Source organism: Chroicocephalus ridibundus, chromosome 20 (genome assembly GCF_963924245.1).
Source record: "Chroicocephalus ridibundus chromosome 20, bChrRid1.1, whole genome shotgun sequence".
Lineage (NCBI taxonomy): Eukaryota > Metazoa > Chordata > Aves > Charadriiformes > Laridae > Chroicocephalus > Chroicocephalus ridibundus.
Genome location: NC_086303.1, coordinates 4,575,017 through 4,600,688, shown reverse-complemented (window position 1 = coordinate 4,600,688; position 25,672 = coordinate 4,575,017). Strand labels below are relative to the sequence as shown.

Sequence of the window (25,672 nt, the reverse complement as noted above, 5' to 3'; positions counted from 1 at the left end):
GATAGGGACGATGCGGGATGGGGGGGACGCGGGATGGGGGTGATGAGGGATAGGGACGATGTGGGATGGGGGGGAGGCGAGATGGGATGTGTGTGTGGGGGGGGGTTGTGCAGCGAGCATCCCGAGGGAGCTGCCAGAGTCCCGGGGACACGTACGTGGAAGCCGCGGGGGGTTGCCCGGGGGACCAGCCCCGCCTCGCCCCCCGTCCCCGGCGCCGTGCAATGCGGCGGGCCGCCGGGAGATGGCCCCGCTCCGCGCTGCGCCCCTCCATTGTCCGCCGCCGCCGCCGCCGCTGCCGCCGTGCTCCCTCCCTCCCTCCTTCCCTCCCTCCCTCCGCCCGCCTCCCGCCGCCGCCGCCGCGGCGCGGCCCCGCCGCCGCCCGGCCCCAGCCCGGCCCGGCCCCGCCGCCGCCGCCGCCGCCGCCGCAGCCCGCTCGGAGCAGGTAGGGCCGTAGCCCCCGGGGAGCGGGGGGGGAACAACGGGGCAACCACAGCGGGTGCGGGGGGACGGGGAGGGGGGAGCAGGCCGGCTCCTCCAATGGGCGGCTCGTTCCGGGTTTTTCCCTTTAAAAAAAAATAAATAAAAAATTACATATATATGTATATCAATAATTTCCCCTCCTGGGGGGAGATGGGGGAGCTCCATCGGGTCGCGCAGGGGGGTGCTGCCAGTCCTTCCCCCCGCTCCAGCCTAACCTTGTGGTTTTCCCAGGATTGAAAACCCCCCAAAAAGCCCCGGGGCGGCGGTGGGGGGGTCCCGGGGGCTGCACCCCCCGGGGCACGGTGCGGAGTCTGGGTCTCTTGAATTGCACCGTCGGGCGGGGGGGAGAGGGGAGGGGGCGGAAAGTTGGGTTATTTTTATGAGCAGAACAATGAAACGATCCCCGTCAAATTGCAAAGTTGCCCATCAGCAAAGTGGAGAGGCAGGGCTGGGGGGGCTCTGCTCTTTGCCAGCATGTCAGAGCCCCCCCCCTCCCCCCCCCCCCCCCCCGCGCTGGGACAGGGATGGGGACAAGCCAGTGGTCATCTGCGGCCGGGAAGGGTCAGCTCGTCCCACCGAAGCCACGGTGGGCTCTCGGTGCGGTGGTGGGGGCAGAAGGCGCTTCTGGGGATGCTGGGCACGCTGCAGCCAGCTGCGACGCTCCCTCTGCCCCTGCGGTACCGTGCTCTGGATCCTCAACTTGCAGAAACGCCCATGCGTGTATTTAGCAGTAAACTCCAGAGATATGCGAGCTATTACCCCTAAGCAAAGGAGATATATTGACTTAACCGCAGCTATTCGTGTGTGCGAGGCCAAGCACGAATGTAATTGCTCACGGGATCTGGGCCGGGGTGAACTAGCACCAGCGTGATCAAGAAAAATCAATGTTTTCCTCCCCAGGCGGGAGGGATGGGGTAGCGGGGAGCTGTGGGATGAGGGAAACCTGCCTGGGCACCCAGCTCTCCTGGGCTAACCGCCCCGGCGAGGCGCTTGCCCCACCTCGCCTCGGGAGCACCCTCCTAAATACAGACTGGAGCGAGGTCGGGGAGAGGATGCGCTGCCAGGAGCCGAAAGGAGCTGCTTTTCCAGCCCAGCAGCCATGCAGCCGGCCCTCCCTGCGTGCTGCAGGGTAAGTCGATGCTCCATGTGTGTGTGTGAGCGTTGCCTGGATGCACACCAGGGATGTGTGTGCAGCCCGTGCATGCCGGCACCCTCAGACAGGGGAGGTGTGTGCGAGGCCAGCGTGCCGGCAATGCCGGGGGTCCCGCGGTCCTGAGCCCTGGGGAAGGACCACTGGGGTTGTAGCAGCGGCAGCATCCACAGCCCTGTCCTGAGTGAGGTGTTTCCCTGCATGTTGGGTGCTCTGGAGGGGTTGCGTGTGTCTGCGATGTGTTGTCCTTGGGCTGCAGCTCTCCCACGGCGTGTAAATCCTGCGGGCAGAGCCTGAGGAGTCGGTTCCCGTTGCAGACTGGGCTGGGTCTGCCCAGGACCCTGCACCCCAACAGGGTGCTGTGGGCAGGGGGGGGGCTGCACCCCGGCTGCTGCACGTCCTCGGTGGCCGGTTCAGCTGCGGGAGCATTGGGATGAGATCAGGGAACAGCCCTGCGGAGTGTGGGGCAGGGATACAGCTGCGACCGCAGCAGCAGGATCCATCCCTTGGGCTGCGGGGCAGAGGGCAGGGAGGGCGGTGGCCACTGCTTGCCAGCCTGTGCCGGCCCATCCCAGCTCCGCCGCGTGGGCAGGACTCTTCCTGGGCACTGCTGGTGCAGCGGGATGTGCCGAGGATGGGGAGGTGTCATGCTTGACATGGCTCCGCTCTCCTGGGTGGGCTTCAGTCCCTCGTGCCTGACCGAGCCCCCCGTGCGGGATCACTCCCAGCACGCCGGTGTGTGCAGCTGGGTGCCCCTACACCCGTGCCGTCGTACAGCTAACCACGCCACACCGGGCGCTCGGCGCGGAGGAAGCTGAGATTTGCATAGAAACCGAGTGCCGGAGCTGCTGTGCCGGGGAGAACCTGACCGCCAGCATCCCCCCCCCCGGGACACCGAGCACCGAGAAAACCCGGCCCCGGGGGCGGGTGCTGGGTGCTGGAGCAGCGAGGGTTGAGTAATTTGGAAAGTCTGACCGGAGGTGTGCCCCGGGGACGGGGAGCGGAGGAGGCACTAGGTATTTTGGCCCCATTGTCGGTGCTGCCGCCTGGGAACGCCGGGGAGGATGCAGCGGTGGGTGGCTGTGGAAAGGTCCCACCCACGCTCCTCCCCGCGTCCCCATCGCTTCGCAGGTGCTGGGTGAGGTTCAGCATCTCCTGTGCAGCCGAGCGTGCGGCTGTCGCTGCACAGGGGGGCTCTGACATCCCCCCACCCACGCTGCCTCCTGCCCCACGCCTGCCTGGGACACCCCCATTGTCCCCTCCGTTGTCCCTGTTGCGGACCCAGCTCCTGCCACGCGGGTCTCTGGGGGGTTCCTCTGCAGAGCTCCCTCCTTCAGCTGGCCTGAGTCGGGGGGCTTTCCCATCCCAAACCCGACCCGTCGTCCTGGGGCAGGATTTCCTCCCGAGGGTGGAAATACGTAGAAAAATGATGGAAGAGAGTTTGGCATCGTCCACCTTCACATCCTGCCTCCTCCAGAGAGCTTGGACCGGACTGGGCTTTGCTCTGCTATTAATAGGAGACGTATTGGCTTGAAGAGGAAGAAACTCCTCCGGCCGTAAGGCAACAGGTTGGAAGTGAGCGGCACTGGCTGTTTTCAAGGCGTTTGCTCGGCTCGATGTGTGTGGGGCGGCAGCTGATGGGTTTTATTTTGCTGCACGTAACGAACCAGCCGGACCCTGCGGGTCTCCACATCGCAGCAGCGAGCGCTGCAGGTCTGTCCCGGTGATGGGAGGCTTCGGGGTGCGTGGAAGGAGCCGTGTCCTTCGTGCCCACGGTGGCTCCTGGGCAGTGAAGTGGGGCTGGAGCCTGGCACGGGGACCCCGGCTGTGGGGCTGGATCCTGGGGGACAGGGATGAGCTCCAGGCCCTTCCTATTGCCCTGCTGAAAAATGCTGTCCACTGCTCTCGGTGCAGGGGAGTCAGCTCCAAACCCCGTCTGGAAACTCCCGGGAGCACAGCCCCTCGGCTTTCAGAGTTGGGCTTTTTGCCTGCAAACTGAGGAAAACAGATAGAGTAGCCTGAAAACGTCTGCTGGGATCAGTTTTGGGGGGAATCATGCCGTTTTCACTGTGAGCACTTTCGGAGCGTTGGTTTTGCTGGGTTTTGGGTTGACGGGTGGTGTTTTGGCAGCGCCGAGTGTGGCTCCAGGAATGAAACGCTCTGGGTTTTGGTTTCAGTTTTCAATGACCTCTGAGACCAGGTTCCCTCTCTGGAGCTCCAGTTCCAACCTGAGATGAAAATCCTGCGTTTTGCCGTGTCGAAACACCACCTGGAGACCCAGCCAAAGGGCTTTCCTTGGTCATGACGTTGAGCGGGAGGTCCCGAAAGGCCCCATTTCCCTCCCGTTTTGGAGGGGAAAAGGAGAATTGAGACCAGAGAGTTTCTTCTGGATGAGGGGGAGCTGGGTCCTGCCTGCTCGGGGGGGTGCTGGAGCTGTTGGGGGGCACAGAAACATGCCCCCTGATGCCATGAGCTGCATGGGACGAGGAACTGGTGCTGCCTCGCAGATGCAAGAGCATCCCCAGCGCCGGAGGGTGGCCCCAGGGTCCAGTGCGTCTGGGGAGCTTTGTAACCCCACGATGTGCTGTGACCTGCAGCGGGAGCGATGGCACGCAGCCGGGACACGCTGCGTGGCTGGGAACGCAGCCGGGAGCTGGGTCCGTGTCCCCAAAGCGGGGATGCCCTCGCCATCCTCCTGTCCGGGCAGGGGCCGCTCCGGCGGCTGGGAACGCCGCGTCTCACCCTGTTCAGCGGGAGCGGCAGGATGGATGGATGGACCCGCAGCCCCAGAGGTGAAGGCTGGTGCTTTATCCTTCTCACGGCCGCTCCTCCCTCCGCCGGATTATAAATGGGTGTGAATTGTCTCCCCTGATAGGCATAACCTCCATCCCCGGCTCCCACACCCCGGGGAGGTGCCCCTCCAGGGCTGCCTTTGCTTCCTCGCCCTCAGATGTTTGATGTCTTCCCAGATGCTTCAGAACGTTTCTATCTGCTCCCAACGCAGCTGCCTGCGAGGGGGAAGGGAGGGAGGGATGGGGAGAGCTGGGGGTGCACAGCAAGCCCCCACCATCCGCGGGGGCTCTGCCCCGGGCTCCCGTCCCCCAGGGTTTGCTCCACCGTGGGATCCCGTAGGACAATTTTCTGCTCAGTTTCCCTAGTCCCTCCCCGTGCCGAGCAGGTGCTGCTCAGCTGCCGGGAGCAGAGAGGGTATGGAGGGGCTGCAGGAGATGCTGAGCTCCCCCCTGATCCCCCCCGGCCTGCCCCAAGCTGATGCTCGGCTCTTTGCACGAGGGCTGGGATCATCCCTCCCTGTCCCACCGACGCTGGGCGTGGGGACAGGGAGAGCCCGTGCACCCTCCGCCCCAAAGCCCTGCAGAAAGGCCGTCCCCAAGAGCCACCGCACAGCGGGACCCGCTGGGGTGGGGGGATTTTAAGGGGGATAACGGGGTCTCTGAGCCCTCAGGGAGGGGGGGACCTGACCGCTGCCGTCAGGCTGGGCTCACTCCTGGGTGGGTCCGACTGTTTTGTTATTTGAAAAATAAACTCTGCGGGATCCGCTGGCACGCAGGCGTGAAAACCTCAGCCCAAGCCTCCCTTCCCTTCCCGTCCCATCCCGGGAGGGTGCCCCAGGGGCTGCGGAGCCCAGGGGGGTGCTGGCCGGGCTGGCAGGCAGGGTGCTGTACCAAGGGGCCACGCTGCAACCAGCAGATGCTCTGAAATGGCATTTAAAAATGCAAGAGGTTGCCAAAAAGAGGATTTGGAGCTGGGTTTGGTCTCAGCACGGATGTTCTGGAGGGCTGTCCCCGGGAAGAGGTTGGCTTCGTGCCTCTGGGCAGCGCGTCGATGGGGAAACGTCCCTCCGCTCCGCTGACGCGGCCACACAGAGCAGCGCAGCGATTGCTGGTGGGTTCCACGGGGGATGCGGTGCTGTGTGTGGCTCCCCGCCAGGCTGCAGTCTCCCTGACGGGGCTGTGCTGGTGCAAACTCTGAAGAAAATTGTGTCAAACCATACTCCGGGGCTTAGGGCACAGGGTTTCCAGCGGCCGAGTTGTTTTCCCTGCCGCGCGCCTCCAGCCGAGCCGTGCGCTGCAGCGGCAGGAGCTCGGCACAGCGAAGCGTTTCGCCAAAAGGTGGGATCCCAAGTGCTCGCCGGATGGGTCTCCTGAGGCTGACGTGACCGTGGCGAATGCCAGGAAATTTAAAGTCAGAAAATTACCCCTATGTTAGTAGTAGTAGTAGTAGTATTTTAAAGAGGAAAAAAATCTGCCTGTCTCTGCTCCGCTGGAATTCAGCTCCCGCCTGGGGAGCTCCCGTGCTGAGACCCAACCCACGCTCACAGTCCCGGGTAATTTTGGTAACAGGCTGCTGAGGAGAGGGAGGCATTCGGTGGAAACGCTTGCGGCCAGGCACCAAATCCCCAGGAGCAGGAGCCTGCAGCGGGAGGTGCTGGTTGAGCATCAGTCCTGCCCCTGGGTGAGGATTTGGAGGGCGACGGGGAGATTTTGGGGCTCTTTCATGTGGGTTTGCACCACCTTGGTCCAGCTGCCATGCCGGCTCGGGAGACGAGGGGATGGGGGAGAAGAGCTTGGGGATGCTCGTGGTGTCCCCAGCCAAGGTGACACCCCCTGGGGTGCACGCAGCCCCTTCCCGTGTGACTTTTCTCCGGCTGGTGTTGGCACCGCGGGGTTGCTATGCCAAGCACAGGCTAAGCCTTCCTCCCCATCCCCATCCCTGTCCCCATCCCCGTGTCGTGGCCGCTCCAATGGTGCCCGAGGCTCATGGCAGAGGCAGGTCCAAGTTTGCTGTTGCTGCCCCGGCGCGGGTCCGGCTGCATCCCACCCATCCATGCAGGAGCCCTGGCTCGACCAGGCGGGAGCGTTTCTCCGCTTGAAACGTCAGCAAGATGCAGATGATTCTCTTGGAGATGAGAACGGGTTTGTGGCTTTGTCAGCCACAAAAATCGGGTTGATTTTATTGCTTTTGGGTTAAAAGCAGGTTTTCTTTGTTCAGCTTCCAGAAGCCCAGGACTGCCAGCTTTTGGGATTTCTATTTTTCCAGGAAAAGCCCACGGCTGCCGGCAGGGACTGAAACGCCGGGGAAAGGAGCGTTTCCAGCCTGTCCCCAACCCGAAGCCGTTTTTCCAGTTAGAAAGCACAAAGCGCTGGTTGAGTGAGGTGCTGGGGGGCTGCGAGGGGACCCGTGTGGTCAAACCCACCTCGCTCGCAGGAGATGTGTTTGCAGCAGACGAAGCCTGGGCCGGGCTAATTAGCAGCCATCTGGTCCCGGGGTCAAGAGGACCCATTTGCAGGTGGGAGGGGGGTGATAACCAGCGACTGGGCTGGGAGGGGACCTGCGGACCAGCCTGGCGGTGCTCCATGATGATGGTGATGCTCCACGGGGTGCTGTGTGCTGGAGGAGGGTGGTCACCGGCATAGCCCAGGCTGGAGGTGGTTGCCCCATGCTGTGGAGTGGGATGTGGGGGCCACATGTTGTGCCAGATGGGCCCCTCCATCGCCAGAGGGGTCTGCCCATCCTCTCCCCGTGATTAAGGGCTTTCCTGCCACCTGAGCACAGGCTCCCCCCCGGCCACGGGCACTGAGGGAGGATGCTCCGGTTCAGCAGTGCCCGCAGCCCCCAGCAGCACTTTCCAGCAGAAACATTTGCAATCACCGGGAAGGAGTTATTTGCACCCTTTCGCCCTAAATCAGAGCGTCAGCCGGAGCCCTGCGCTGTGCAGGGCAGAGGAGAGCCCCGGGTGGCAGCACAGGTCCCATGTCCTCCCCATTCTGAGCCCTGGCCGGAGCCCGAGAACACTCGGCTGCCTCTTGACTCTCAAGATTTCAAGTGCTGGCCATCTCCAGGGGCTTCGGGTTTGCTCCGCTCTTCTGTTTAACATCCACTTCGTTATTTATTTTGCTAGGAAGGGAAGAGGAGGTGAAACATCCTTCCCCGGGGAGCGCGGTGCTGGCTGGGCAGAGCGGAGCTCCCCCTGCGGTCACCGCTCTCCGCGGGTTTTGGTCAGGGGCCAGGGAGCAGTTTCCAGTCCGGCTGTTGCGCCTCTTTGCTCGTGCAGCTGAATTTTTGCAAAAACCCAGGCTTGGAGGCTGTGCAGCGCCGGGCGCCGCCGAGAGGCTCGGGGGGACCTGCGGGTCCGTGGTTAGGAGAGCAGAGCGCGACGCCTGCGTCCCCATCGCTGTGCCCCGTGTCCTCCTCGCTGAAGCAGCCCGGGCTGGTCGGCGCTGGGGAACAGCGATGGGAACCGGTGAGCAGCGGGTGCTCCCGGCCATCCCGGGCTATGCGCGGTTCCCTCTGCTGAAACGGGATTTGGGGAGAGGATGCCATGGCCCTCAGACGGGGAGGGAGCAGGGTGCTGCCGGGTAAAACCCTCGGGACCAGCCACGGGAGGTTCGTGGCTCAGAATCACAGAACAGTGGGCACTGGAAGGAACCTCTGGAGATCACCTACCCCCTGCCAAAGCAGGGACACCTGGAGCAGGTCGAACAGGACCTGCGTCCAGGCGGGTTTTGAATTATCACCAGCCTCGCTGCTGCAAACCGAGTAGCCACTTCCCCCACGGGCATGGTGTGGGGCAAGGGGGGCAGCGCCTCCTCCCTTCCTTGCCCTTCTCATCTTTTCCTTTTTCCTTCAAAAACCCCTAGTTTTGCTGGCGGAGGCTGCCCTTTTTCTCCAAGCTGTGCTGGTCCCGAGACCATCAAGGCACCTCAGAGCCACGTCCTAGCCACGCCACCGTCCTAGCCACGCCACCGGCGCATCGGCACCTCTGCGGAGCCCGCGCCAGCTCCCGGCCCCGGTTGCAGGTTGAGTCAGCCCCAGCTGCAGGCGCCGGCCCCGCTGCCCTCCCCGCTCTCTGCCTCTTATTTTGTCCTCGGGGAAATACGTCGGGGCTCCAGCAATAGCCCCAGCAGCTGCTGCGGGGCCAACAAGCCCTGCCTGCCTGGTAGCCATGGGGTCCTGGGGGGGTTGCAGGCAGTAAAATCTTTATTTAACCCATCGCATTGCTGAGCCGCTAAACATTTCCTTTTTTCTGTGGCAGAGAGGAAGGGCTGTGCCACCGGCTGCTGCCCGCTAGACCCTTGTTAGCCAACCTTCCCTACAGTAGCCCGCCCAGCCTTAACCCTTGCTTTTCCCCTCCTCCCAGGTGGCCGGCGGTGCAGCATGCCTTTCTCCTGACCCCTCAGCCCGGGAGGAAGAGGTCCCGGTCTCCGGAGAGATGTCCGCCACACGCGGCAATGGGGAGCACTGGAAATCCCTGGAGTCGGTGGGCATCAGCCGGAAGGAGCTGGCGCTGGCGGAGGCTCTGCAGATGGAGTACGACGCGCTCTCCCGCCTGCGGCAGGACAAGGAGGAGAGTCGGGCCAAGCAGCGTGGAGACCAGCCCCTCATCTCCTGGGATGACCCCGCCGAGAGGAACGGCTGCGACGGCATCAAAGCGGCACGTGGCCTCTCCGGCTCCGACCCCACGCTCAGCTACAACATCCCCATGGTGCCCGAGGGTCCCCCCGTGCCCAGACCACCCCCAGGACCCAGCCCCCCCAATCCGGACCCCCAGCCCTGGCTGAAGGGACCCCTGGCCGGGGACTACCTGTACATCTTTGAGGGGTCGGGGGGGGACTTCCTCGGGGAGCCGCTCAATGGCACCTCACCCCACGACGACGGGGGCAGCTCCCCCAAAAAGCTCTCGCCGCCCCCGCTGCCCCCCCGGCACCCCCTCTGGAGCTCCCCCGAGGGGAACCAGCGCTTGGGGAAGGGATCCCCCCCGTCGTCCAAAGGACCCCAGCCCAGGGACATCAACATGTTCTCGGCGGCCCACGAGCGGGCTCACGGCAAGCTGCTCGGGCGCCGCATCTCCGAGGAGGACCCCTACGGCATCGCCGACTACGACGGCATCAACGACGCCATCACCTGCCTCAACCTGAAGTCCACCTACGAGTCGGAGGTGCTGCGGGAAGCTGCCCGCGGCTGGAAGGAAGGCAGGAGCATCTTCGAGAAGGAATCGAGTGGCAAGCCGGTGGCACGGAGCAAGACCATGCCCCCGCAGGTCCCCCCGCGGACATACGTCTCCCGCTTCGGCAACAGGAAGAATCTGGCACCGAACAAGAACCGCAGGATCTCCATCGACCCGGTAAGAATCATAGAACCATGGAATGGTTTGGGTTGGGAGGGACCTTAAAGCCCATCCAGTGCCACCCCCTGCCCTGGGCAGGAACACCTCCCATAGACCAGGTTGCTCCAAGCCCCCTCCAACCTGGCCTTTCTCTCCGTGCCTTGGAAGTGGGGCTGGGATGGAGCCGAGGTGCTGGAGGGAGCTGGAAATGCGGCGCCAGGGTGTGAACAGGTCCATGGGTGCCTGTGGCTTTGCTGTGTTTCCTTTGCTCCGGGTTGGTTGTATTTGTCCCATCCCTGTGGCTCCTCAGAGTCTTGTTTGTGCATCACGATCGGAGGCATCCGCACCCTGAGACACTGTCCCTGGGGGTTAATAAGACCTTTCCAGATTGCATGTCTCCCCGAGGGTTGCGGGATCACGTAGTCACGGCCAAAACCCTCCAGGGCAGGTGAACTGGGGCCAGGAAGCCAAGCAGAAGGGCCAGTCCCACCTGGCCATCATCCCGAGCAGGCGGGATGCTCCGTGCACAGCCATCCTGAGCGCTGCCTCCTCTCTGCACCCTCCTGCCCAAGACACCTCTGGAGCTGCCCGCAGCCTCGGAGGGCACCCTGGCCATCGCTGCCACCCCACAGCCAAAGCCTGGTGGCCATAGGAGGGCACGGGCAGTGCCCAGCCCCATGGCTGGCTCAGCACATGAGTGCCCTGGAGCTGCCGCGCCGGGCACGCAAGCGCCGCTGTCTCCAGAGATCACGCTGCAGGTGTTTTGCAGCGGGCTCGTGTCCCGCCAGCGCGCAAAATGTCACAAGATCCTCCGGAAAGAGCCGGGAGTCTCCTCCCGGCAGCCGGGCGATCACTTTCCTGTTCGACTCACAACATCCTTTCCTATCCCGGCTCCCTTCTTCCCTCCGGGCGAGTGGCGAGCGGCGAGTGGGACACCTCCCCTCTGCTCAGGGAGGTGTTGGGGGGCTGCTGGCGCTGCCACCATCTCTCTCCCGGGGCTGCCGGATCCCCCGTCCCCACCGAGGTGCCCGTTGCAGGGGCAGAGCCCCTGCTCTGGTGCGGCTCATCCCACCTCTGGCAAGAGGAGGAGATATATAACCGGAGAAGTCGCCTTCCTCACAGGGTCCCCCCCTCCCCGGGGAGCGAGGGATGCAGCCAGGGACCACCGGTGGGGGCTACGTAAGTCACTCTCAGCTTTCTTGGTGCCAGAAACTAATTATAAAAGAGCATTAAAATTGTCTTTAGCGGCTGCTGTGTTCCCTGCCTTTCTCTGCCTCCCATTAGCTGTTGGCTGGGTTAATTGCTCTGACAGTGGGGCCATTGTTTGATGCGAAAGAGCGATGGAGGCCCCGGGGACCCCCACGCACGGGGGGAGCCTGGCACGGCGGTGCCGCCTGCCCCGGCACCGCGGCAGGGGAGCGGCAAGTGGGGCCGGGCACGGGCAGGGCTCTGCTGCGGCACCCCGGTGGCCTGGGGACGGTCCTTGCCCATCCCGCAGCATCCTCAGGTCCATCTCTGCCCATCCCTTGTCTCCACTGGGGAATCTCCCCACTGGGGCTTTTGGAAACCACCTGGAAACGGCCAGTTTTGTGGGCTGGGGGCAGCGAGACCTCGGGTCTCCCTTCTCCCGGCCGTGGGGAAGGTGTCGGTGCAGACGTGGGTGATGTGTCCCGTGGCTGGTGCCCGCTTGGCCCAAACCCCTCCGGTGCTGGACCACGTCCCCCCCGCGCTGCTGCGGAGCTGCTGTTCCCCTGGTCACAGCAACGCCGGGGCGAGCAAAGGCTCCCAGTGCCCGATTCACTAATGGGGGGGATCCGGCAAACCCCATCCCGGGCGGGTGGTGGGCTGGAGCCCCCAGGGACACTGCAGCCAGCTGATGGGCTCATGCTCTGCCCCGTAGGTTGCCCCCCGGCCACACTCCTTCTCCAATGGCTACGAGCTCTTCGAAGTCTCCGAGGAGCGGGATGAGGAGGTGGCTGCGTTCTGCCACATGCTGGACGTGTGAGTACCCATCCGGGGCTGGAGCATCCCACTGCAAACTGCCCCAAAACAGGCATCTGTTGGGGGGTTGGGGAGGTGGGGCAAAACCCAAAGCAGGGCAACATCTCTGACCTGTCCCTGCCTCGGCAGGCTGCGGTCCGGCTACAGCACCAAGGACTATTCCCTCACGGGCTTGGTGTGGAACGCCGTCAACCTCAGCCCCGAGCAGCTGGGTCACGGCGTCAGCCTGAAGGTGACAGTGGTGTGTGACAGCCTGCGGGAGCCCCTCACCTTCACCTGCGACTGTAAGTGCCCCACACCGCGCAGCCGCTTGCCCGTCCCCCCTTGCAGCAATCGGGGGGTGATGTGAAGCGGGGAAAAACCCTAGCAACACCTGGGTGGAGGATCGGGGAGGGGTGTCCCGCCATCCCCGGGGCTCAGGATGCTGCTCCTTCTCCCTGCAGGCTCCTCCACCGTGGACCTGCTCATCTACCAGGCGCTGTGCTACACGCACGACGAGCTGCACGCCATCGACGTCGAGGACTTCGTGCTCAAGATCTGCGGCTTGGAGGAGTTCCTGCAGAAGTGAGTGTTGGGGACAGGGCTGGAGGGGGGTGACAACACAACCCAGGCGTCCCCAGGCTCGGCCGTGCTCACCCCGTACGTGGCCTCGGCCGGGTGTGATGGATGGCCGGGGCTGATCCCGGCGTGCACAGCGGGAGCCTCTCCGCTCCCTCTCCCGCCTCCTCCCGAACCGCAGCTGTGCTCTTGCCAAAAGCAGCATGTTGGGAGCATCATTCCCGGTGGCAGGGTATCCGTCACGCCGACCCCTGCGCGCCGGGAGAAGGGCCTGAAAAGCAGGGAGCTGCCAAAAAAGCTCTTTGGAGGAGTATTAATAACAGCCATGTCACTGAGCGGAGCGGCAGAGCCCGGCTTCTCCTAGCCTGGTGTTTAACTTGCAGGAGAAGGTGGAAAAGGGACGTGTTGGGGGGGAGCGAGGGTAGGGGGCATGGGAGCATCAGGGCTGTGATGGGCTCCCTTGGCCATGGAGCGGGGACGGGTGATGGGGGGGTGAGACCTGCACAGTGGGGGGGTGAGACCTGCACAGATCCCTCCTGCCCTTGCTGCCTTTCCTGGAGGAAGGCAGCGTTGCCGGAGGGGTTTTGTGGTGCTCGGCAGCGCTCTCGGCAGGGGAAGCAGCAGCAGCCACGCGTGCACAGGCACACGCCGTCCTTGCCGGCGGCTCGGTGCAGCGAGCCAGCTCCCGCTGCTGGAGAGCAGCCCCGAGCCTGGCCCTGCCGCGGGAAATCTGCCGGAAATCTGCCATGGCCTCCAGGAGCTGCCGGTTTAGGCCCTAAAGGGGCAGCTGGGAATTGCTCAGCCCGGCAGAGCCTGCGTGGCACCTGTGCGGAGGGCGAGCGGAGCCCAGCCTCTGCTCCTGGCTGCCCGGCACGGCTGCCAAAGGGCTTATTCCCATCGGTGCTGAGCACTCCTGCTGCCAAGCACCACAGCACATGTGTGTACGTGTGTGTGCACGTGTGTGTACGTGTGTGTACATGTGCTTGCATGCAGCGGAGGTGCAAGCTGTTAATGGGTACAGCGGCATTTCCATACATCTGACCTGCGAGGCTCCGGGGAGACCTTCGAGCCCCTTCCAGTCCCTAAAGGGGCTCCAGGAAAGCTGGGGAGGGACTCTGGAGCAGGGAGGGGAGCCATGGGACAAGGGGGAAGGGTTTTAAGCTGAAATAGGGGAGATTTAGATGAGATCTGAGGAAGAAATTCTTTGCTGTGAGGGCGGTGAGCCCCTGGCCCAGGTTGCCCAGAGAAGCTGTGGCTGCCCCATCCCTGGAGGGGTTCAAGGCCAGGTTGGACGGGGCTTGGAGAACCTGGGCTGGTGGGAGGTGTCCCTGCCCAGGGCAGGAGGTTGGAATTAGATGATCCTTAAGGTCCCTTCCAACCCAAACCATGCTGTGATTCTATAGAGCAAACCTCTGCTGTGGGTGGCTCGGGGCTGCCAGGGAGCACTCAGCTGTAGGACGGATCCAGCCAGCTCGGAGGACATTTCCCAAAGGGACAAACCTCCTGCTTTTTTGGCAGGGAACGGCATCCTGGGCACGGAGCGGGACAGCCCGTCCCCGGCGAGCGGTTCCCCGGGAGCCGGTGCAGGCAGGCACTGCCGTATCGCCCGGGGCCCTCAAAGGACCTTTGAGAAAGCCCTGGGACATAAAGCCCTTTTGTCGCTGATCTTTTCTTTCCCCATCTTCCTGCGGCAGAGGAGATGCTGGAAGTGCCAAAAACCCTCCCTGCAAAGCCGGTCCGGGCTCTTGAGCTCTGCAAACCAGCCTGAGCTCCTGTCACTTGCTGTCCCTTGGCTTTCAGAAGGCGCCAGGGGCGGCAGGAGCAGGCAGGGGTGGCCGTGGGCGCCTTGCTGCCTGCGCACGGCGTTTTGGAGGGCGCGGGGGGAAGGAGGGAAAACAATAGCTTATTCTTTGAGTTTCCTAGAGCAAACCACCCGCTGCCACGAACGTCCGTTTTTGCAGGCGAGGTGGCTGCGGCTGAGCTCCAGCCGACCCTGCCTGGCCCCGGGGCGGCGGGATGGGGCATCCCGGGGTTGGGTTTTGGGGTGTCTCATGGGACGGAGCGGGGCGTGGGGCTGAGCGTGCGGTTCTGTGTGCCCGCAGCAAGCACGCGCTGGGCAGCCACGAGTACATCCAGCACTGCAGGAAGTTCGACATCGACATTCGCCTGCAGCTGATGAAGAGGAAGGGGGTGCGCAGCGACCTGGCCAGGACGGTGGGTGCCGGGGAGGGGGGGGCAAGGTGGGGGCAGCCATGCCACCTCGCTGCTTCGGGAGCACCCACGGGTGGCCGAGCTACAGCACAGCATCTCTCCATCTCCAGGCCAACGATGACCAGAGCCCCTCCACCCTCAACCACTACATCCACCTGCAGGAGAGACCCATCAAGCAGACCATCAGCAGGTAGCGGGGGACACGGTGGGACTGCCCCCCCCGCGCCGTGCTGGGTGCCCACCTGGCTGGGGCTGAGCTCTGCTCCCTGTCCCCCAGGCAGGCCCTCAGTCTCCTCTTCGACACCTTCCACAACGAGGTGGATGCTTTCCTAGCAGCCGAGGTGAGCACCGGCGGGACGGAGGGGGCATTTTTGGGGCCACCTTGCCTCATTTGCAGCGGACTCTTCCCCCCTTTTTGTTATGGGGCTCAAAGGGTGAACCAGAGAAGGAGAAAGGCGTGAAAGGAGTGGAAACTGAGGCACGGGCTGGTGCATCTCCCTGTGTGGGGTGCAGGGAGCAGCCTCGGCTGCCCGGGGGTCCTGCATCAGCCCACCTCTGCCCTGCAGGGAGACTTCCCGCTGAAGGCGGAACGGGTGATCCAGTCGGTCATGGCCATCTGCAACGCCCTGGCTGCCGTGGAGTCCCAGGAGATCACATCAGCCCTCAACCAGATGCCCCCCTGTCCCTCCCGCATGCAGCCCAAAATCCAGAAGGTGAGTGATGGGCAGGTCCCCACGGGGCGCGGGGTCGGGGTGGAGGGAGATGGCTGAGCCGGGGGGTGCGGAGGGGAAGCACGTTTTCCCGTCTGCCTTCTTTCCCTCCTTCCTCCTGCCGTACCACGTGGAAAATTCCTCAATAGCTGGAAGGCGAGGAGCCCGGGCAGCTTACGTAAAGCGGCCGGCTTGGCGAGCTGCTCCCCGCCGACAGCGCGGGGCTGGTTCTGATGCTGCTCTTGTGGTTTTTCTTTTTTTTTTTTTTTTTCCTCAACAGGATCCAAATGTTCTGGCCAAGAGGGAAAATCGAGGTATTTCTGTTCTTCTCCTCCCCTTCTGGGCTCAAGTTCTCGGTGCTTTTAATCTTCAAACCCTTCCCCTTCAATTATTGAGGCCAAAAATGTGTTTGAAACTGTTCTGGTTAAGAAAAGAGGGTTTTTGGAGGCAATGGCTGTTGTTCCTCCCCATCAACTCAGCAAAATGGGAAGCCTGAAATTCTCCCTCTCACACCCGCTTTGTCCCCGGGGGGGACCTGCCTGGGGTCCAGCCCCGGGGTCCCTCCAGCATCCCAACTCCAGCCCCAGGGGACGCTGCGGGGGGCAGCAGGGCCAGCGGCCGCCCCAACTCACCCCTCTCCCTCCTCCCCTTCAGAGAGGATCGTGGAGAGCCTGACGGCTGCCATCCTCAACCTGGTTGAGCTCTACTGCAGCACCTTCAATGCCGACTTCCAGACAGCCGTGCACGGGAGCCGGGAGCACGGCGTGGCGCAGGAGGCTCGCCTGCTCTCCTGCCCGCTCTCCTTCACCGTCTACGCCACCCACCGCATCCCCATCACCTGGGCTGCCAGGTAAGGGCAGCTGCCGCCACCATCCCGGGGCTCACACCTGTCTTAAATACACCGTGTCCCTCTTCTGGGTGGCTGAGGAGTGTGTCCCCATCCCTGATATTCAGCAGACATGGAGGGAATAAGAGCTAACACACCCCAAGCCTCTTAAAGGGCAGGAAGCTGGTGCTTGATGGGCAGTGAAGGATATTCTGGTGCTCGATGGGTGATGAGGGATGCTCTGGTGCTCGATGGCAGTGAGGGATGCTCTGGTGCTCGATGGGTGATGAGGGATGCTCTGGTGCTCGATGGCAGTGAGGGATGCTCTGGTGCTCGATGGGTGATGAGGGATGTTCTGGTGCTCGATGGGTGATGAGGGATGTTCTGGTGCTCGACGGGTGATGAGGGATGCTCAGAGCCAGCTATTGGTGGAACCTCTGGGTGTGAGCAGGTGGGACGGGCTCTGCCGCGCTCTCCCATCCCACCCCCACGAGTCCCCATGGCTGCAGCGTCGCTCCCGGGCTCGCCGCCACCCCCAGGGATGTGACAGATGGCCCCGGTGCAGCAGAGCCAGGCTGCCCTCACCCCACAGCAGCAGCGTGCTCCTTTGTTAGGTGCCTCGGTGCCTGTACCCGCTTTCGGCCCCACGTGGGGGGACGGCGGGGGTCCGGGCAGGCGGCAGGAGCCCGCCGTGGGGACGGCGTGCGAGGCAGCGGCGCCAGCAGCAGCCGCCCCGCCGGGGACCCCTCGCTTTTGTCCTGTCCTTAATGTATTCCCCCTGGTGACTGGCTCCGAACAAAGCGGGTAGCCTGGGAAATGCCGGCATCCCCTGACCTCCGGCGCCCCGCAGCCCTCCCTGGATTGTCGCTCGGCACCTGCCACATGGCAGGGCCCCCCCGGCAGCCCCCCCGTGTGATGGTATGCGCGGTGGCATATGGTGATGGGGACGGGGGCTCCCAGCTCTGCGCCCCCTCCCCGGCACAGCCCCCTTCCCAAGCCCGGCCTGGGGAAGGCACAGAGGGGCAGCGCATCCATCCACCCACCCCACCGGCGTGGGGTTTGCCCCATGGCGGGGTGAACGCCCCCGGTGGCAGCTCCCCGGCCCCAGGCAAAGCCCCCCTGACTCATAAGACTGGAGAATAAGGCTTATGAGGAGCAGCTGAGGGAGCTGGGGGTGTTCAGCCTGGAGAAAAGGAGGTGGAGGGGAGACCTCGTCGCTCTCTACAACTGCCTGAAAGGAGGGGGTAGCGCGGGGGGGGTCGGTCTCTTCTCCCAAGGAACGGGTGATGGGACAAGAGGAAACGGCCTCAAGTTGCGCCAGGGGAGGTTTAGACTGGATATTAGGAAAAATTTGTAGACTGAAAGGGTTATTAAGCATCAGAACAGGCTGCCCGGGGAAGCAGCTGAGGCACCATCCCTGGAGGAATTTAAAAGACGGGTAGACACAGTGCTTAGAGATACGGTTCAGTGATGGTTTTGTCAGAGTTGGGTTGATGGTTGGACTCGATGATCTGAAAGGTCCCTTCCAGCCCAGGCCATTCTATGGCTCATGGCTCTCTCTGCTCCTCTTGCAGCTACGAAGATTTCTACCTCTCCTGCTCCCTCAGCCATGGCGGCAAGGAGCTGTGCAGCCCCCTGCTCACCAGGAAGGCCCACGTCTACAAATACCTCTTCCACCTCATCATATGGGACCAGCAGTAAGGCAGCACCCCAGCCGTGGGGCGGGCAGGGGGTGCCCGCTGCCATCCCCTGCCTCCTCCTCCTCCTCTCTGTGCCTCTCCCTATTTTTTGGGTGTCGGAAGCATTTGTGTCATCCCCGAGAATAGCACCGTCCCCGCCGCCAGCCCTGCCCTCCCTGGACCTGCGTGTTTGCACCCAGGAAAGGGGATCTGCTCCAAAAATAGCCCCGGGAGCAGGCAGGGAGGCTGTGCCGAGCCCTCACCACGCCTGGCATTCGCAGCAGCCCGGGGAGGTGGGGATGGGACAGGATAATTTTAGAAGGCGCCGGTGCCCCCCAAGGACAGGCACCGAGCGGCCGGCGGGGAGCGGAGTGGTGCCGGTCCCCTCCGCCGGGCGATCCCCTGCCCCTGCCCACCGCGGGCGGGATGTAGCTGCTGCCCTGGGCTCCCTGGGAGCATCGCAGAGGAGCCACAGCCCCGGGGTCCCACGCAGCCCTCCCTGGCCACGGGACGAGGTCAGTGTGCGGTGGGGGCCCTCTGTGGCAGCCCCCCTGCCCCACGGTCACCTTCCCAGGACAGAGAGCGTTCAGGCTCTCCCCAAACCCACCTCCCACGGGGTGTCTGCCCATGACATGGGACCTCCGTGGGGCACGTGGCACCCCCAGCGCCATCAGCAAAGGCATCTGTTGGGCCGGGCTCTCCCAGGGCACGCTTGGCATCCCAAGGCAGGGGGCTGGCAAGTGCCACGGGGTGCTGGCAGTGGCCATCCCCGGCACGGCTGAGCCGCTGACTGCTGTCTTGCAGGATCTGCTTCCCCATCCAGGTGAACCGTCTGCCGCGGGAGACACTGCTCAGCGTCACGCTCTTCGCCGTGCCTGTCCCACCCCCGGGGAGCTCCTCCGACGCCAACAAGCAACGGCGGGTCCCCGAGGCCCTGGGCTGGGTGACCACCCCCCTCTTCAACTTCAGGCAGTACGTGGGGTGTCCTGCCGCGTTGGGCATGGGGGGGGACCATGCCGGCATCCTCAGAGTGGGGCAGAAGGGGGCCCAGCGCCTTGGCTCAGCACGGAGACAGCATCGCTGCAGCGGTGCCACCCTCCTGCCCCAGCAGAGCAGCCCCCAGTGCCTGGCTCTCACCCCTCCTTCTCCTCCAGGGTCCTCACCTGTGGGCGAAAGCTCCTGGGCTTGTGGCCGGCGACGCAGGACAACTCCAGAGCCAGGTCGAGCGCCCCCAACTTCAACCAGCCCGACAGCGTCATCCTGCAGGTACGTCCTGGTCGGGGGGGGGGCGCCGGGGGGACACACGGGCGCTGATCCCCACGTGTGGACCCTGCTCACCTTCTGCCTCTGCCCCAGATCGACTTCCCCACCTCCGCCTTCGAGGTGAAGTTCACCAGCCCGCCGGCGGCCGAGTTCAGCCCCAAGTACGAGTTCGGCAGCCTGGGGGAGGAGGACCAGCGCAAGCTGCGGGAGGCGATGCAAAAGAAATCGCTGTACTGGTAAGCAACCCCAGGGTGGGGGGGAGAGGTGCCATCGCCCTGGCAGGGGGGGCTCTTCTGATATACCCCCAGCACTGCCGTGGCACGCAGAGCGGGTACCTGAGGGTCTGACCCTGCCTCTGGGGATGCTTTTGCCTGGCGTTTGGCAAAGCTGCCTGCCCGCAGATGCCTATCGTCGGTCCTTCAGCGCTCTGCCCTCCCCAGCTGCCCCTATCTGGGGAGGGTCTCTGCAGCCACATCCCCCCCGGCGGGGACAGCCGCCCGGCCCCTTGTCCAGCCTGGCACGGCCAAGCCGGTCCCAGTCCTCTGGCGCTGGCTATAAATGGGAGGATCAGGTGTCGGCAGCTGCGCCGGGATCCGCCACGCAGGACAGTGCTGACGCTCCTTGCAAAATGCCTGGGGTGCACAGCCAGCCCCCGACCGGCTCGGGGGTCCCTGGGCAGGGGGGGACAGCCAGGGCTATCCCTGCAGCGTCTTGGTCACCCCTGTGCACGGGCGCTCGGGTCCTGGCTGTCCCTTGGGAATGAGGTGCAGCGTGGGGACAGGGGGAGCCCCCAGCATCCTGCAGCACGGCACAGAGCTGTCTGCTGAGCTCGCCCCAACCTGGGGGGATGCAGGCAAGATCCTGCTCTCCATCTTTTTCATCGTGGGGCAGCAAGGAGGGCTGGGAGGGGTTTATCAGTGTCCCATGCGCCATGAGTAATGGGGACAGAGGGATGCCAACCTGCCAGCCCCATCCCCATCTGTGCCATCCCCTCCCTTGCCCCGAGCCTGAGCCGTGCACCCCGTCCCCCCCGCTGCCGTAGGCTGATGGACGCTGATCGCAAGCGGCTGTGGGAGAAGCGCTACTACTGCCACGCGGCACCCGGCGCCCTGCCCATGCTGCTGGCCAGTGCGCCCAGCTGGGAGTGGGCCTGCCTGCCCGACATCTACGCCCTGCTCAGCCAGTGGACCTACATGAGCCACCAGGATGCCCTGGGGCTCCTGCACGCCACGTAAGCCACCAGTGGGCTGCGGGTGCCGCGGGGATGCATGCTCTGGCACTGCTGCCCTCCCCGTGCAGGCAGGGAGAGGGTAGTGGTGACAACGGGGTAGGGGGGATGCTGTGCCCATGATGCCTGTCCTGGCCACAGGTTCCCGGACCAGGAGGTGAGGAGGACGGCTGTGCAGTGGATCGACTCCATCTCCGACACCGAGCTGCTGGACTACCTGCCCCAGCTGGTCCAGGTGTGTGGTGGGACTGGGATGTGGCGTGGGGTGCCTGCAGGACTGGGATGTGGCATGGGGTGCATGCCAGGACCGGGAGGTGGCATGGGGTGCATGCTGGTCCTGCTGTGCCCCAAAACTGTCCCCGCTCCAGGCCCTGAAGTACGAGTGCTACCTGGACAGCCCGCTGGTGCGCTTCCTTATGAAGCGAGCAATCTGCGACCTGAAGATCACCCACTACTTCTTCTGGTGGGTTGGGGGGGCTGGGAGCGGTTTGGGGGGGGACCCTGGGGCTCTCTCCTGACCCCGTGTGCCCCTGCTTCGAGCAGGCTGCTGAAGGACGGCCTCAAGGACTCCCAGTTCAGCATCCGCTACCAGTACCTGCTGGCAGCTCTGCTCTGCTGCTGCGGGAAGGGGCTGCGGGAGGAGTTTGACCGGCAGTGCCTGCTCGTCAATACGCTGGCCAGGCTGGCCCAGCAAGTGCGGGATGCCGCCCCATCCGCACGCCAGGTGGGTGCTGGGGCAGTGGGAAGGGGGTGCAGGGGGTGCCGGGCTGTGTCTCAGCCCCCCCATCCCATGCCCACCCCACAGGGCATCCTCCGCGAGGGGCTGGAGGACGTGAAGCAGTTCTTCAAAGCCAATGGGTCGTGCCGGCTGCCGCTCAGCCCCAGCCTGCTGGTGAAGGGGATCGTGCCCCGGGTGAGTGCCGGAGACGGGGGGTGGCGGGGGGCTCCTCTGCCTGCACCCGGCTCACCCTGACGGGCTGTTCTTTCCTCCCCGCTGCAGGACTGCTCCTATTTCAACTCCAACGCCGTCCCTCTGAAGCTCTCCTTCCAGAATGTGGATCCCCTCGGGGAAAACATCCGAGTCATCTTCAAGGTGAGCCCGTCCCCCCGGTGATGCCCAAACCCCTGGCATGGCTGCCCTAGCCCTCGTGGGGCTGGCTCACCTTTGCCCCTGGCTCTGATGGCTCTTCCCCCTGCGGCTCACAGTGCGGCGATGACCTGCGGCAGGACATGCTGACGCTGCAGATGATCCGGATCATGAACAAGATCTGGGTGCAGGAGGGGCTGGACATGCGCATGGTCATCTTCCGCTGCTTCTCCACTGGCCGCGGACGAGGTAACCTGGCATCAGGGCATCCCCAGGTGGCATCGGGCCCCAGGTTGTGATGCTCTCAGGCTGGTGACAGCACAGGAGGTCCTGGGGTTCTGCTAGAGAGGAGCTGCTGCAAGTAGCTGTGATCCACCTTGGGGTCTCATCCCACCAGCCCCTCTGCGGTCACAAGGCTTTGCAGGCTGTCACTCAGTGGTGATGGCTGGGGAGCGGCTGGGTTGGTGGCAAAGGGGTCTGGGGTCTCGGTGCCCCCCCGGGCAGGATGGATGGGTCTTACCCTGCTGTCTTGGCTGCCAGGCATGGTGGAGATGATCCCCAACGCCGAGACCCTACGCAAAATCCAGGTGGAGCACGGAGTGACGGGCTCCTTCAAAGACCGGCCGCTGGCAGACTGGCTGCAGAAACACAACCCCGAGGAGGACGAGTATGAGAAGGTAAGGAGGAGCCTGGCCAGGGTTCCTGCTCCTCATGCTCCCCTCTCCAGGGATGAGACCCCTCGCTTCCCAACGTCTCCAGCCTTTCTCCACGCCTGGTGGCTCCATCACTTCCTCCCTCCCTCTCTCCTCCCAGGCTGTGGAGAACTTCATCTACTCCTGTGCCGGCTGCTGCGTGGCCACCTACGTGCTGGGGATCTGCGACCGGCACAATGACAACATCATGCTCAAGACCACTGGCCACATGTTCCACATCGACTTCGGGAGGTTCCTGGGCCACGCACAGATGTTCGGCAACATCAAGAGGTGAGAAATGCTGCTGGCATCTCCTTCCCTCTTGCCTGGGCTCATCCCTGCGGGGTTATTTCACGGGTGAAGCCCCCTCTCCTGGTCGCGGTGGTGGGTGACCCCCAGCCATGGTCACTTTCTGTCCCTCCCTCACTGGTGCAGGGACCGGGCGCCGTTCGTCTTCACTTCGGACATGGCGTATGTCATCAACGGGGGGGACAAGCCCTCCAGCCGCTTCCATGACTTTGTCGACCTGTGCTGCCAAGCCTACAACCTGATCCGCAAGCACACACACCTCTTCCTCAACCTCCTGGGGCTGGTGAGAGCTGGGGGGCCACATGCCCATCTCCGCCAGGCACAGCAGAGGGGTCCTCCTGCCACCACCTGCCCTCACCCCCTGCCTTGTCTCCCAGATGCTGTCCTGTGGCATCCCTGAGCTCTCCGACCTGGAGGACCTCAAGTACGTCTACGATGCCCTAAGGCCGCAGGACTCTGATGCCGATGCCACCACCTACTTCACCAGGTAGAGGACATGGGTGGGTGATGGGGCAGGAGAGGATGGAGGGAGCCCATGGAGGGAGGCACGGGCACCGGCTTGGCACACTGACGGGCTCCTCCATGCTGAGCACGTGGTGGTGGCCTCGTTGCAGGTTGATCGAGTCCAGCCTGGGCAGCGTGGCCACCAAGCTCAACTTCTTCATCCACAACCTGGCGCAGATGAAGTTCACGGGCTCCGACGCCCGCCCAACCCTCTCCTTCGCCCCCCGCACGCACACCATCAAGACGTCCGGCCGGATCCGCGACGTCTTCCTCTGCCACCACGAGAGGGTCTTCAACCCCAGCAAGGGCTACGTGAGTGGGGATGGTTGGGGACAGGCAAAGTGACAACTTGGGTGGTTCTGTCCTGGTGCTTCTCCCCAGACCCATATGGACTTGGGGCACCCAGTGGTCGCCATCCCATGTCACAGCCCCATCTTTCTGCAGACCTACGTGGTGAAGGTGCAGCGGGAGAGCCCGAGCGAGGTGGTCTTCGTGCAGCGCACCTTCGAGGAGTTCCAGGAGCTGCACAACAAGCTGCGCCTCCTCTTCCCCTCCTCACTGCTGCCCAGGTACCCCCCAGGCCCCCGGCAGACCCCCGGGGCTCTCCGCCATCCCCCGGGCTTTGCTGAGTGTCCGTCCCTGCAGCTTCCCCAGCAGGTTCGTCATCGGACGGTCGCGGGGCAAAGCAGTGGCTGAGCGGCGGAAGGAGGAGTTGAACGGCTACATCTGGCACCTCATCCACGCCACCCCTGAGGTGGCAGAGGTAGGGACATAGTGGGGTCCCGGTGGGGCGGAGGGGGGCTGCTGCCTCCTGAGAAGTGGGGACGGTGCTGGGGACACCGGTGAGGTTAGCTTGGGTGGGAAAGTGCGTGGAGGCCAATGCACCACATAAAGCATCGTAGCATGCACCATCATGGTGCATCGCTGTGCACATAAAGCTTTGACACATGCACCGTGCACTGCTCCCAAATGGCGGGGGACATGGTCACCACCGTCACCGCTAATGTCACCTCCTCCCCCCACAGTGTGACCTCATCTACACCTTCTTCCACCCCCTGCCACGGGACGAGAAGGCAGCAGGCACCAACCCAACCCCGAAGCCGGCAGGTAGGGGGGCTGGCGGCAGTGCCGGCATCCAGCTGGCACCGTGTGGGGTGATGGCGAGGGGCTCCCATCCCACCCACACCCCTCCTCTCCTCTCCAGACGCCACGTGGGCTCGGCCCCTGGGGAAGGTCGGCGGGGAGGTGAAGCTCTCCATCTCCTACAAGAACAACAAGCTCTTCATCATGGTGATGCACATCCGGGGGCTGGTAGGTGCGCGGTGCCCGGGTGGGGTGGGGTGGGGGTCCACCCCACTAGTGTGCTCATGGAGGGCTCCCCACTCTGCCCCACAGCCACCGTTGCAGGATGGCAATGACCCTGACCCCTACGTCAAGACCTACCTGCTGCCCGACCCCCAAAAAACCACCAAGAGGAAGACCAAAGTGGCCCGAAAAACCTGCAACCCCACCTACAACGAGATGGTACGTGAGATGGGGATGGGGATGGGGATGGAGATGGGGATGGAGATGATGGAGATGGAGGGGTCCAGGGGGGCCATGGCTGATGTTCTGCCCCATCCTGCCCCACAGCTGGTCTACGACGGGATCCCCAGGGGGGACCTGCAGCAGCGGGAGCTGCGCCTGAGCGTGCTGAGCGAGGAAGGCTTCTGGGAGAACATCCTCCTCGGGGAGGTCGGCATCCGCCTGCGGGACCTCGACCTGGCGCAGGAGAAGATGGGCTGGTTTGCCCTGGGCTCCCGTGGCCACGGCACCCTCTGAGGTCCCACTGCCGGGGCTGGGGACCCACGGCACTGCCGCCGCGGCTCTGCCCGCCCCGAGATGTGCCCGTAGGGACCGGGCACCAACGGGCGCTGCCGCAGGCGTCTTCTTTTTTAAGTTTACCTTGTGTCAAGGGAGCAACGCGGGGAGGGAGGGGCAGGGAGGACCGGTGGGGCGCTTCAGGGGGTATTTCTTCCTTTGGGATATCTGTATTTTAATTTTTTTTAATAATGAGTAGCGTGCACCGGGGCGGAGAGGAGAGGGGAGGCGTGGTGGAGGTTTGCTGGGGGTGCGTGTACCTGCAGAGCCCCGGATACTGCTCCAGCCAGGAGCTGCCTGCCTGGATCCGGGCAATTCCCATGACGGGGAATTCACTCCCAAAGGAGAGAGGTGTGGCAGGGCTGTGCATGCAGCCGGTCCCCCTGTCCCCATGCCGGTGGGGACATCCCTCTCCTTGTCTGCCATCCGGCCCTGGAGCCGGGGACGCCTGCGCCGGGGTGCGGGCTTGGTGCCTGTGGTGCTTTGTTTACAGCGAGAGCTCCGTAAACGGACGAAATGTTTCTCAGGATCGAGAATAATGAACTTAACCTTTATATTAAAAGTTTTAAATATTGTATCTAGTGGGAGGCGGTGGAAGGACGGAGCCGGGGGAGCAGCCTGGCCCCGCCGGCGGCTGGGGCTGCTGGAGCTGTCACCCTCTTGCGGTCGGGACCCTCCTGCCTGTAACACGGTGGCGTGAAAATAAAGGAGATGAAACGCATGGGGCGATGCGTGAGCGCTGCCTGCACATCTGCCTGCTGCAGGGCCTGGGAGGCCGAGCCCTGGGTGGATGGGGACATGGCTCCCTCCGTCCCCAGGCACCATCTTATTGGCACACGCGGGGACCCCGGCCCCCTCCTGCCCGTCTCAGTAATTGTTACCCCGAGGGCTGACGAAGCGTGCCCACAAATGGCTGATTAATGGAGGGCCAGGAAGATGCTGGGAGGGCTGGAGCCCCTCTGCTGTGGGGACAGGCTGAGAGAGCTGGG

At 64.0% G+C, this 25,672-nt stretch overlaps 1 protein-coding gene across 1 annotated transcript; it reads left to right on the top strand.

Moving 5' to 3' along the window:
- Positions 1-363: 363 nt before the first annotated feature.
- PIK3C2B (phosphatidylinositol-4-phosphate 3-kinase catalytic subunit type 2 beta) lies at positions 364-25,404 on the top strand. The gene is made up of 33 exons (XM_063356609.1): positions 364-442; positions 8,790-9,773; positions 11,656-11,756; positions 11,886-12,040; positions 12,200-12,320; positions 14,417-14,528; positions 14,636-14,715; positions 14,803-14,866; positions 15,092-15,238; positions 15,516-15,549; positions 15,890-16,085; positions 17,636-17,758; positions 18,545-18,712; positions 18,895-19,006; positions 19,097-19,239; positions 20,046-20,234; positions 20,373-20,466; positions 20,600-20,694; positions 20,775-20,955; positions 21,037-21,144; positions 21,232-21,324; positions 21,438-21,567; positions 21,859-21,995; positions 22,132-22,301; positions 22,446-22,602; positions 22,697-22,806; positions 22,934-23,135; positions 23,268-23,392; positions 23,469-23,586; positions 23,849-23,930; positions 24,028-24,134; positions 24,219-24,347; positions 24,456-25,404. The coding sequence occupies exons 2-33, from the start codon at positions 8,862-8,864 to the stop codon at positions 24,642-24,644; spliced, it is 4,884 nt and encodes a 1,627-aa protein (XP_063212679.1). The 5' UTR covers positions 364-442; positions 8,790-8,861; the 3' UTR covers positions 24,645-25,404.
- The last annotated feature ends 268 nt before the right edge of the window (positions 25,405-25,672 follow it).

Excerpts from the sequence above, each read along its gene's own strand:
- PIK3C2B (XM_063356609.1), top strand. The coding sequence starts at position 8,862 with ATGTCCGCCACACGCGGCAATGGGGAGCACTGGAAATCCCTGGAGTCG. Across the intron at positions 14,867-15,091 it reads ATGCTTTCCTAGCAGCCGAG|GGAGACTTCCCGCTGAAGGC; the intron begins GTGAGCACCGGC and ends TCTGCCCTGCAG. Across the intron at positions 19,240-20,045 it reads CAAAAGAAATCGCTGTACTG|GCTGATGGACGCTGATCGCA; the intron begins GTAAGCAACCCC and ends CCGCTGCCGTAG.